At 29.0% G+C, this 12,825-nt stretch overlaps 1 protein-coding gene across 1 annotated transcript in view; it reads left to right on the forward strand.

Annotated features, from left to right (window-relative positions):
* The first annotated feature begins 3,529 nt into the window (after positions 1–3,529).
* Positions 3,530–12,825, forward strand: part of LOC111625441 (ATP-binding cassette sub-family A member 3-like) — a 36,148-nt gene continuing 26,852 nt past the window's right edge. Inside the window, exons 1-6 of the mRNA XM_023368586.1 lie at positions 3,530–3,664; positions 5,730–5,859; positions 7,404–7,558; positions 9,784–9,939; positions 10,601–10,811; positions 10,896–11,142. Coding sequence (XP_023224354.1) covers positions 5,844–5,859; positions 7,404–7,558; positions 9,784–9,939; positions 10,601–10,811; positions 10,896–11,142 — 785 coding nt within the window. The 5' untranslated portion in view covers positions 3,530–3,664; positions 5,730–5,843. The remainder of the gene's footprint in view (positions 3,665–5,729; positions 5,860–7,403; positions 7,559–9,783; positions 9,940–10,600; positions 10,812–10,895; positions 11,143–12,825) is intronic.

The raw sequence follows: 12,825 nt of genomic DNA on the forward strand, positions 1-12,825 counted from the left end.
TTATTAGAAAGATAGGCACAACATGCTTTCTAGTGTAATAATTTGATATCAAGCAACCGTGATTATGTCATTGAAAATATTTGATGTATTTAACTTATATAGAAAGCTTTTAAACATATTTAAAAATAAAAGTTTAAATTTTGTAATCATATTAACATTATTATCTTGGGTAAGGATACACAATTGTAACATCAATACAATCATAACACATACAGTAATACCCCGAACTTACATGATAGGTGGGACCAAGCGATTACCGGGTAAGTCGGGGTATAATTTTGTAATTTGTGTCGGATGTATGTAAGCTAATAAATGTTCTTGTTAATCTTATTTCGTCTTTTGATTCATTCACGGTTACAAGAAATCACCACATAGAGTCTCTGAAGTCTCGTAGATATAACAAACACAGAAATAAATAACACAAAATAAATTGTAGCTATGTGTCAATTCCGCGCGACACGTCCGAACATGTAAACTGAACAATAGTGTGGGGGGGGCGAGTAATCAAGAGTTGTGTGGCACTCAAACAAAAGACGAATCGACGAGATTTGAAAATCGTGTAACTCCGGGTTCGTGTAAGTCGAGGTATTACTATTGGCAAATCAAATTTTTACTATTTTGCAATATAAGCAATCCTAGTAAAGGATTGTAAACTAGAATTATGCTGTTTAAAGTTAGAATAAATTTTCAGCAGCATAATTCTAATATAATTACTGGTAATTAATTGAATTTTATTTTATTGATTATGATTCAATAAAATTGATAAATATTCTAACAGCGATATTGTATCTGAATTAGTTCTCCGTTCATAAATACTTAAAGCATTAGTTTCATTTGTTCATCATTATAATTTTAATCCTTATTTATTTAGATAACTGATAGGTATTTTCCAAGTTTTAGAATGTTTGTATGTAGATTTAATTGTATAAAGTTGATCAAGCCATTGAAAACATTTCTGAAATTTATAACATTTAAAATTAAATTATTGCAATAAGTCTGCAAGTTAACTGATTTCAAATATTCCATTGACAAGTCCATTCATATCATCTCATATACATTCATACCTTTGGATTATTTGAATGTCAAATGACATTAGTTGATATATCTATTAAGGAATGAATGAAAAACAAAGAATTGCAACAAGTTTTAAATAAGGATCAAGTGTAGAAAGTGATAAAGTGGTTCTGAAAGTTGATTGTAACCAATGAAGAAAAATGAACTGGAAAGAGCAAATATTCTTGTATCAGGTTGATAAATTGCGGTTGGTAAAGACAAATTAAGATGAAAGAGAAAGTCAAAATTTGTTTTTGAAACAAAATAAGGAAAAACCAATAGGCATTGAATTAAACTTATTAAAAAAAAACTGTTTTAAATAAGTTACATTAAAATGTTTGAAAGAATGATGAATAGTAAAGGTTTAATAGCCTTGAATAAGATGGAGATTGGATACTATTAAATCTTTAATATGAACTAGAGAGAAAAATGGGATAAATGACATTCATTAGCATTTGTTAAACTTTTATTTTCTTATCAGTGAGAGTCTCCATCAAAAAATTACTTCTACTCATCTCGAGATGAACTTTATTATTGACAATTTTTTTTTTCTCTTTAAATTAAGTAGTATTATTAATTTAACTTCTAAGCATGAATTTTTATATTAATCTTTTATAATGAGTTTTAAAATGATATATTAATTTTTCTTTAAATAAAATCCTGAAACTTGTTAATTTGTTGAACTATGTTTTAATCATAGAGTAATTACAAATTATGCAATTAATTTATATTTATTTGTTTTCTTTTTTTTTATAATTCATTCACATAGTAAATTTTTTAATACTTCATATCCTTGCTGTTTTTAATACTGTATTTTATATTCTCTGTTTTTAAATAATGTAATTTATGACTATGTTAGTTGGTTTCTGATTACCTGTGAATACAGATGCATTAAAGCACTAGGAATATTCATTTCTGCTAAAGAGATAAGTTTGTAAAATTTTAAGCTTAATCCATATGCTCTGAGGCACAAGTGCTTAAAAATTTTAAATGCAATAAATTACCATATTTTTGTTTTTATAACCCACAGGTTTTCTATGTTTAAAAGATAATTTGAAAAAGTTGTGGGTTATGCACTGTTTTTTAATTGTAATTACAAATTGTAATGATTTTTAATTGTAATTACATTGCTGCCTAGGTGTAGGGTATATTATCGGGTGGATTATGCAAGTTTTAGTTTTGTTTTAACAATTTTCTTCAGGTTATACTCATGAAAAGATAATACTTATTCCTGAAATTGGGGTTCTCATATACTATACTAGCTGTTACCTGCGACTTTGCCTGCGGGGGTTTTGCAAGCAAACCCCATTTATATTTAGTATTTCAACAACCATAGTAATTGTTATATAACACCTACCACTGAGAATGATTAGAATTGCTGAGAATCAAACAAACTATTTTCAATTTGATCAATTTTCTGGAACGTTTACAATCATTCTATAATTGAACCAATATGCAATAACAAATTTGAATTTAAAACACTTTGAACATTTGGTTAAAAAATTGAAATGTATAAAAATATTTATAACAATGTCTGAAATGTTATCAATTTAATATACCTAAGTACAGTTGTCCCTCTATAGTCCGACGTTTTTTAATCTGACATGCTCAGTAGTCCGACGCACCTCCCGTCAAGGTACCCGTCCCCATTACGTGTCTGCTTGCACAGAAGCATGTTGCGATGTGAATCTCTCCATCCAATTCTTACTCGTCCCCATTACGTGTCTGCTTGCACAGAAGCATGTTGTGATGTGAATCTCCCCATCCAATTTTTACACGATGACACACATTTCGTGTGTTTTATATGAGCAGTTCTGTTCGAACAGTTGGAGTAGAGAATATTGTAAGTTACTGCTAGCAAAACAATGCGAAATATGTAATTATTTTCGGTAATCCGGAAACTTTTGTGTGTTTTATGTGAGCAGTTCTGTTCGAACAGTTGGAGTAGAGAATATTGTAAGTTACTGCTAGCAAAACAATGCGAAATATGTAATTATTTTCGGTAATCCGGACACTTTTGGTAATCTGACACACCTTTGGTCCCATACCTGTCGGATTATCAAGGGACAACTGTACTCAATGAAGACTAAACGTTGTTGAAAACAAAAAATTGCATTTAAAATAGTACAGTAGAAGCCGTTCTTCAGGTTAAGCCTTAATCCTCTCCCTCTCCCCCTGTGGGGGAATTTCGAAAAATCCCTTCTTAGTGTGCATTTTCATGACATATCTTAACTGTGTACAAAATTTCACCTGTATAGGTTCATCGGTTTGCTATGGGCGATGATGGGTCAGTCAGTCAGGACAAGTAATTTTATATATTTAGACATTTTGACTTAATATTTGACTTAAGATCTAAAATGTCATGACTTTTACATTTTTTATTTAGTAATTTAAAATTAAAAGATTTCTAACTAATTTTTATTACTTTGATATTATTAAATATTTAATTTATTCTTAGGATAGTCAATTTTGTTTTTCCTTACAGAAATCTTATTGGTCAAATTATCACGAGGAAGCAGATTTTCCCATTATAAAGACTTGTCCTTCATCTTACTTTGAAGAAGAACCAATAACTTCCACACCATCAGTAGCAATATCTCATCTAATAAAGGTTGTATTAATTTATTAGAACTTATTAATTACTGGAGTGCACTTAGTAAAAAATTGACTATGTTGTTTTGCATACTTTCTATAAAGTATCTGCCTGCATATTTCAGTTATGATATACATTATTATTAGAGAACTATGACATTTCAGAAAAATAGTTTTCTTAATATAAATAGCATTTTTTTAATAACATTTTTATTTTATAATTTGATTCTTTTAAATGATTTAACCCAACTGTATCATAATAATAACCACACAAAACTGGTTACACTTAATAAATAAGCAAAACAAACCAATATCCATCACAAAAATGTAAGACAGCTAACATTTTTAGCATGTGATAAATGGACATCTTCAGGCTAACAGATCACTACAGCTGTTAAAACAACAAATATTGCTGTACAAATGCTAAGAGGGGTGATGTAAGAAAGAGAAAAGGAAGGAGAGAGGGTGTAAGGTGACAGCTTGTAAAGATTTTACAGATATGTACCTTCAATTTGGCATATACACTATCCGCATTACAGATCACAGAACCAACTGCAACTTGGAACACATAGGTGCTACATTGCACCCTTTAAACACTCGCCTCAAAGAACGTTGGAATTCTATCATGAAAGGGTTGACCAATGCCACATTGGCCACCTTTGCTTCAAATCTCAATATTAATGTACAGTTTGACCATGTGTGCCTCATATATAGTACCATACACAAGAAACAGCTTGGGTATATAGAGCAGTTAGAGATATAAAATGTCACCAGAAAAAAAGCCACTATAAACGTTTAAGATATAGAATCCTTCCTCTGGCTTGGAAGTCGAAACTGTAATCTTACACCAATCTCCTCCTCCCTTTCTCTTACATCACCCTCTTAATACATGTATGGCAATCTCTGTTGATTTAACAGCTGCAGTGGTCAGTTAGTCTGAAGGTGCCCATTTAACATGAGTGTAAATGATAGCTGTCTTACATTTTGTGCTTGATATTGTTTGTTTTACCTTTGTGTGTGATAACAGTTTTGAGACACTGTATGTACAGTACATGTACATAAGTATATACTGTACATATTGCTAAAAAGTTATTTTGTTTCCCGCAATAAGATTTTCCACACTGCACGTCTTCACAAATTTTAGATTAAAACTTCTGTTGTTTAATAACTTTCCTATATATTATAGTGTACTATAATTTAGTGTATTGTATATTTTCTTGCAATTTTATAGTATTTATATAAAACAAAAATTTTTAATGTAATGTTAGAATGCCTTATTTTTCTGTTGTTAATCTGGGGTTAGTTATCTAAAATAGCCAAAAATATCATTTTAATAAAGAAAAACAATTCATTTGTAAAAAATATATATTTTTGGACTTTATAATAGCTCATAACTCATTTTGAAGTGTTTGTTACCATAAATATAATTTATTCCTAAGCTTTTGTGTCCTTATTATACAATTTTATTATTTAAATGTCTACTAGGACTTATTATACTAGTGTCAAAGTCCTGCAAAATGAGGAAACTTATCCAGAGGAAAAAAAAACTTTATTGTTGGCCTGATTTACTTGTACATAATTAACACACTGTGTTTTGGACCATTTAGTCCCTCATAAGCAGATTTACCACCACCGTGTGCTAAAAACGAGATTTAAAAAGGGGTTACAATAATGTTACAATAATTTACCGTACAATAATACTATTGAAATGACTTTCAATATGGATTTTTATGTTGTTATTTTCATATTTCAAAGTTATTAGAGACCAAAATAATGTAAGTCATTTTAATAGTATTATTGTACAGTAAATTATTGTAGCATTATTGTAACCCCTTTTTAAATCTCATTTTTAGCACATGGTAGTGGTAAACCCACTGATGAGGGACCAAATGGTCCAAAATACAAAGTGTGTTAATTGTGTACAGGTAAATCAGGCCAACAATAAAGTTTTCTTTTTTCTCTGGATATGTTTCCTCATTTTGCAGGACTTGGACACCGGCATAATAAGTCCTAGTAGTACGATCTGTCTTAGTAGACATTTAAATAATAAAATCATAAATATAATTATTTGTTTATAATTTCAGAAATTTAAAGTTGGAAATGTTGACAAGTTTGCAGTAAATGATGTCACTTTAAATTTATATCCGGGCCAAATCACTGTATTATTAGGACATAATGGTGCTGGAAAAACAACTACAATGAGTATTCTTACAGGTATTTCAGACAAGTCATTATTTTATGCAAATTATAAAAGTTCTTATTTATTGAACATATTTATTTAATTCAAAATATTTTTTATATGAATTATAAAAATATTAATTAGGAGTAAATAACTACAAGTCCATTGGACTCATTTTTATAATTCCAGACTCATCACACACCTTTTCGATTTGTATTCATTAATGCATGATATCCTAGATGGCATTTTGGCTTTTTTAATAACAGCCCTCTTCAGCCAGGTTACATATACATTTGGACAATGATATTATAATTAAAATATATATAAAAGAATCTAATAAATGAGAATACAATATACAGATAGACCAACATTTATATCACTATATAAGCAATTATGTACCACATTAGAAAAATAATTACAAAAGACAATCATAAAAATTGATATTAAATTACCAAACACTGTAACCAAATTTAAAAGTTAATTCTACCTCACATACACTGTTGTCTGATATTTTGTTCTTTATGGTGTTTTCATTTTGGTTTATTCTTTGTCTTCTTTTTTAAGTCTAATATACCACAAAATCGAAACCATCATATTTTACATCAAGCTGTCTCTTGACCTTCCTTTTACATTGGTCAAATATATTTATGTGAGGACCCGGAAGGAAGTCAATGTAGAGGTCCGAATGGAGACTATCAATCGAGAAATTAAAATCTTTTACAACTCGAAAGGGAGAAATTAAAGATCTTGATTAAACAAAGAAGGTTTTTTTTTTGTAAATTATTTAAACAATAGAAAAGACTAAAGTTGAGGGAAACACGGCTGGAGAGGAATCGTATTTAGTTGCGAAACTGACCTCTCCCATGCCCTCCAATCGGTTTTGAACTGTCACCAAGTGACAAGTCGGGACCAATGAAAAGGCAGCTTTAAAGGAAAAACTTATAAAACTATGCGTTTAAAGGATAGGAAGTTCTTGGTTCATAGTGCTCCTGTTCTTGAACAACAAAGGCTTGTTCGACGTCCCAAGATTCATTTTTGTTATCCCGTCCCGTTGAGATTCACCCAGGTACACCTAGTCATCAGAAGTCATCTCTGCAAGTCATGCTGTGCGCTCCAGGGTCGTCGCTCTCCACATCACCTTCGCCGGAAGAAACGAAATGATCATCAGAACATTTGGACTTTTTGAACAGACTTGTTTCCCTCCTTTGGATAGGCATTATGCCTCATTATAAGAATAGTTGTAAGAAAATTTATATATCTATTAAATGGTTTTAAATGGTAAACCTGTCTCCGTGAGTCCACGCCCACATGACTGTTTTGACTGCTGGATTGTCGTGACACTTTCCACCTAATTGGCTAACCTCACATTTACTTTTTCTTTTTAAACTTTAAGTTGACTAAAATGGTTGGTAAGTTCACTCATAACATCAAACTATTTGTATTTTTAAACAATAAATTGTGTTTTAATACTACATAAATATTCAGTAACATGATTACAGTACAATTTTAATTAATTTATATGACAACAATACTACAGACAATTACACAAGAAAAAAAATTTAAATGTTTTCATTTTCAGGAATGTTTCCTCCCACTTCAGGAACAGTTATAGTCAATGGCTATAATATCTTAACTGAAACGACTAGTGCTCGAAAGTCTCTTGGACTTTGTCCTCAACATAATGTTCTTTATGATAATCTTACTGTAAAAGAACATTTAAAATTTTTTGGTGGTGTAAGTATTCCATAAAATATTAAAATATTTTAATTACTATTAAAGCATAATGCAAAATTTAAAAAATTTTAAATAATTTAAATTGGTAAAGTATTTTTTAAATTACAAAATACCTGTTGAAGAAGAATTTATTTCAGTTTTTATTCAATAGAATGCAAACCAATTGTGATTACATTAAATATTGATGCATTATTTTCATATAGATTCTTCAATAGAAACTAAATTAGTTTCATATAATTAAACTTATTTAATATTTGAGACAAATTTATATTTTTTTCAAGTTGTCAATAGAAATGTTCAGTATTTATTGCATGTAAAGTAAGTTATATATCTTTGTCCTCTGCGGTATTGAAATTGAAAACCTTTTCACTTGCCATGTTAGGTTCTTCTGAATCAACACTTATGCTGTTTTAATAACAAAATCAAAAATCAACTCTGACATAATTGTCTTCATTTGAGTTTCAAATCATTCCACTGCTTCCAAACTTTCCTTTGCTTACAAAGATACTTTCCACATGCTTACAAAGATATGTAAGCATGCTCTCTGTTGCTTACATATCTTGCTATTTTTCTCTGACAGAAATAGTTAGGTCAAACAATCCAAACAAAATAATCAGGCAGAGAAAAATAGCAAGATATGTAAGTAACAGAGAGCATGGTGGACAGTTTGAAAATTCTATTTTAGTTGCATTCCTGCATATCAGTTTTAGTTTTAGCTTAGTTTAGTAAACTAAGTTAATTGACATTGGATTTGATGTTCACATACAATCATACTCGGTGCCAATTAAAAAAACAGAAAATGCAATGTTACTTAAAGAGCACTGCATCCAAGTACAGTGGAACCTTGCTTAACGAGCATAATTTGTTCCTTGTAATGCAAAACGCTTGTTATGCGAAACAATTTTTTTCCATATAAATTAATGTAAAATATGATAATGCGTTCCATGCTGAAAAAGATACTCAAATATTTTACATATAATGTTTATTCAAAGAAAATTGTACAATATACATTGTTAAGGAGCATGAATCATCATCATTTCTTCTAGTGTGGAATGAACCACACTGGAATGCGAATTTGATTTGCAGGAAAAAAAAATTACAGATAATATGTCTGATAAACACACCAAACGATATACCAAATTCTTGGGTTATGCAAAGGCTATAATTAAATATTGGAAATTAATTAATTTGACTAGAGGTAGGCAGTTATGCTGCCATCTCATATTAAATTTAATAATTATAAATAATTAATTTATAATTTAGACATTTTTAAAATTTCTTCTTCAACAGTTTGTTTGACTTCCAGTTCTGCGAGGTATGATCTATTGATATCATTCCAGAAATGTGATGCATATTTGAATAGTCATGAGTTTTGTTATTTTAAAGTCTAGGTTATGCAGATTAGCTTGTTTCCATAATTCCAGCAGTGTATTGATGGTTTTAATGGTATTTGCACTATTCAATTTTGTCCTAAGTATTTTTCTCACTTCTTGAATATATTCTTTGCTAATCACATTATTGACTTGTACATGCCTGGTGTTATCCAGTTGTAAAAATTCCAGGTAATTATAGACCTCTTTATGTAAGCTCCTGGTGGTTTAGCCATTTTGAATCACAATTTCCTTATTGTTGATGATTTTATCTTGACTTATTGCTATTATAGCACATTTTTCAATGCCAAATTCCATTGCTATATCTGTACTGAAAATTTGTGCAGTGTTTGTAAATGACTGAATTTTGGTTTTATTTAAATATAAAAAGTAATTAAATAGTAAATAATTAAAAATTGTAAAACAGGCATTTTTTTAATTGTGTAAAATTGTAAAATTGTAAGTCTACCATTTTGATAAAGTTGCTTAAAATGACAAAGTAGACATAACTCCAACGTATCTTCTCTTTAGACTACTATCGAAATCTGAAGTTTTTAATTTTCTTTACGGCCACTTCTCTATGGTGGAACTGCCACCATACAAGCATAATCACATTTACATAAGAGTAAACTTATAAAATTTGAATAAAATTTCTTAAAATGTTTCTAACAATGTGCAAAATTATATTATTTTTAGTTCTACAATTATACAAATTTTTAAATGTTATTTTATATTAAAAAATATTATATTTCTGTTTGTTATTTTAGATAAAATCAGTCATTGATGAAACTAATGTTCACTATTTTTAATCATTAATTACATCAAATTAATTTAGATATATTTTGTTAATTTCAGCTTAAGAATCTACCTTGGTCAGAAATGGAAAAAGAAATAGCAAAAATATTAGCTCTTCTTCAACTTTCAGACAAGCAAAATGCTTTGTCGAAAGATCTGTCGGGAGGAATGAAACGTAAATTGTCATTAGGAATCGCAATCATCGGGGGTTCAAAAGTATGTTAACATTTTTGATGACAGCTACCTACTCATTTGATTTTTATATTATAAATTAACCATTAATAATCATAGAAGTTAAAATTTTAATGCTTTATATAAAAGAATACTTTCAGGAAAAAAACATTTTTTTTCTGAACGTATTTATTCATGTGATTTCTTATTTGTATCATAATACTCCTATTATATATAAATAAAATAAATTACTTAACTATTAATATTAATTTAAGTTTGTAAGGAACAGGAATAATGAATTTAATAATGAATGTAATAATTTTTTAGATTTTATTTAAGATGTATTTAATGTTCAAAATATAACAATATTTCAGTATTTATATCTCTACAATGAACAAATTTCTTTATAATAGTTTCAAATACTTTTTTAAATTTATATTAGCCATATATTATTATTACTATTTTTTAAATTTAGAAATTAGATAAATTCATTGAATGTGAGTTTTAGTTAAAAGAATTTGTGGTTGAGTGTTACACTCCAACCACAAATACTTTTAACTAAAATTCATGCTAAATGGTACAGAGTGATTAATTGTTAGGAGCATTGTTCCATTCTTTATTGCTATTATATAAGTTCACATTATATATCATCTGTGTAACTCAATCTATAGTGTAGTAATGACGACATTTATTTTATTATTTTAAGATTTTAATATTAGATGAACCAACTTCGGGGATGGATCCAGAAGCAAGACGCGTAATTTGGGATGCATTACTAGAATTGCGTGGAGATCGAACTGTACTTTTGACTACTCATTACATGGAAGAAGCTGATGCGCTCGGCGATCGTATAGCAATCATGGCAGAGGGATCTGTCAAATGTTGTGGATCTTCTATATTTTTGAAAGGAAAATTTGGTATTGTAGTTTTAAAATATAAGTTTACAGCTATGTATTTTACAATATAAATTGGCAAATTAACTGTGATTATATTTTCAAAAGGTACTGGTTATCATCTTCATATTGCAAAAGGTGATGGCTGTAAGGTTGATGAAATAACACGGAGAATTAACAGACTTATACCAGAAGCTAAAATAGTTAGCAATATAAATCAACAACTGGTATATTCACTTTCTTCAGTATCACAGTCTTTTGGTACGCTATTTGAATCTATGGAAAATTCATATTCTGAACTAGGAATCGTTTCTTGTGGAATTAGTGTCACAACTATGGAAGATGTATTTCTAAAGTAATTTAATTTTTTAAAAATAATTTTAAGATATTTATTTCTCTTAGAATAAATGAATTTGATAGAAATTAAATATTATTCTGTTTGTACATTACCTTCTCAATATATTACAGAACGTATCATTTTGCTAAATAAAATGTTATATGGCTCATGCAAGTGAACATGTGCACTGAGAATATCAGGCCAGATCTTACAAATATAAATAGAGATCATAAACATTAAACACATTTAACATTAGAGACTTCATTAGAGAGATAATTACAGAAATCCATGCTATTGAAACATTAAGAATATTAGCTGATTTATATATTAATGTAGAACATCAATGTTACATAATAATTAGCTATCCAGGGAGCACACAGAACTTGTTTCAGAGAAAAGCAGTATAGAGTCTTCTAAAAAGAATTTTATCATTTTAAATTATTGTAATTATGTTAATTATTATCTGAGAACATTGTAATGTATATTAAAAAATTGTCCAAGTTTCACATTTTTCTATTACAATCTCTCAATATGTGCACCTTGTGTCATGGCACACATCCAATTGATATTCAAATTCTTCCTATGGTTGCTACAGCATATCTGTTGTCACTCTTCCCAAAGCAGCCACAATTCTACAGCTCCTATAGATTACTTGTGTTACACAATGATGAGTGATTCTAATTTTGTGAACTGCAGAACAGATCACAAAATGCCTTTTCTATGGTAAGTCGCCATTTTTATTTATGTCAATTCCTAAAGATAGTGTACAACAAGAAATTTGAATGCAGATAGGAGATGAAACTTGCAAAATTACTCTATCAATTGGTGTAGGTTGCATACTTCTTGGATAATAATTAATATAATTACAGCAATGTAAAATGGTAGCATTCTTTCATATATAAGGATAAATGGTCTTAACTAACCAGTTGATTCACCAAAATCAGGATTCACTTAATCAGATAATTTATTTAAATTTATTTTTACTATCTTCATGAGAGAGTGTGAATAATAAATACATGTAAAAACAAGCAATAATTGTAAAATGCGGAATCTTTTAAACAGCATAAAACCTGCATACATGGCTTTATGGAAAACCAGAAGAGTCATCTCATTGCATACATATTGTAGTTACTTTAGTGAACAATTATTAGAATAAATTTACTTTTTACAAAATGTCTTTACTTTATAAAATAGGTTATTCAAAAACAGGAAAGAAGTAAAGCAAAAGAATAACCCTCCTGCCCCCCACAGATCCCTTGTTAGTTACAGCATGGAAAAACAACAAACACAAAAGACTACTGTAAATATAAAATACTCAATGATCAAATTATTGATGTTTAAATCATACAGAAGTAGGCAATTTATATTATCATAATAATGAACATCTTCAACCATGAATCTTTTAAACATGTTTAATGAAATTGATGATGTATCTTATTGAGAAACTGAATATAATTGATTAGAATTTAATGCTATGACAATTTTTTAAAAATATTTTAACAAAACATATATTTTAATGAGCAGTTATTTATTGTAACATCGTCACAATGCCTGGCTGCAATTCTTCCTCTCACTGCTCTCAATTTTAGTAATGTCTTGCCCCTGTACATCATACTTCTGCTGTTAACATGGAGTGATGCCAATCATCTATCTAACTCTATTCAGAAGAAAATTTTTTAATTGAAATAACATGATTTCTGG

The sequence above is a fragment of the Centruroides sculpturatus genome, unplaced genomic scaffold, assembly GCF_000671375.1.
Source record: "Centruroides sculpturatus isolate CEXI.00-Female unplaced genomic scaffold, Cexi_2.0 scaffold379, whole genome shotgun sequence".
In the NCBI taxonomy this organism is placed as follows: domain Eukaryota; kingdom Metazoa; phylum Arthropoda; class Arachnida; order Scorpiones; family Buthidae; genus Centruroides; species Centruroides sculpturatus.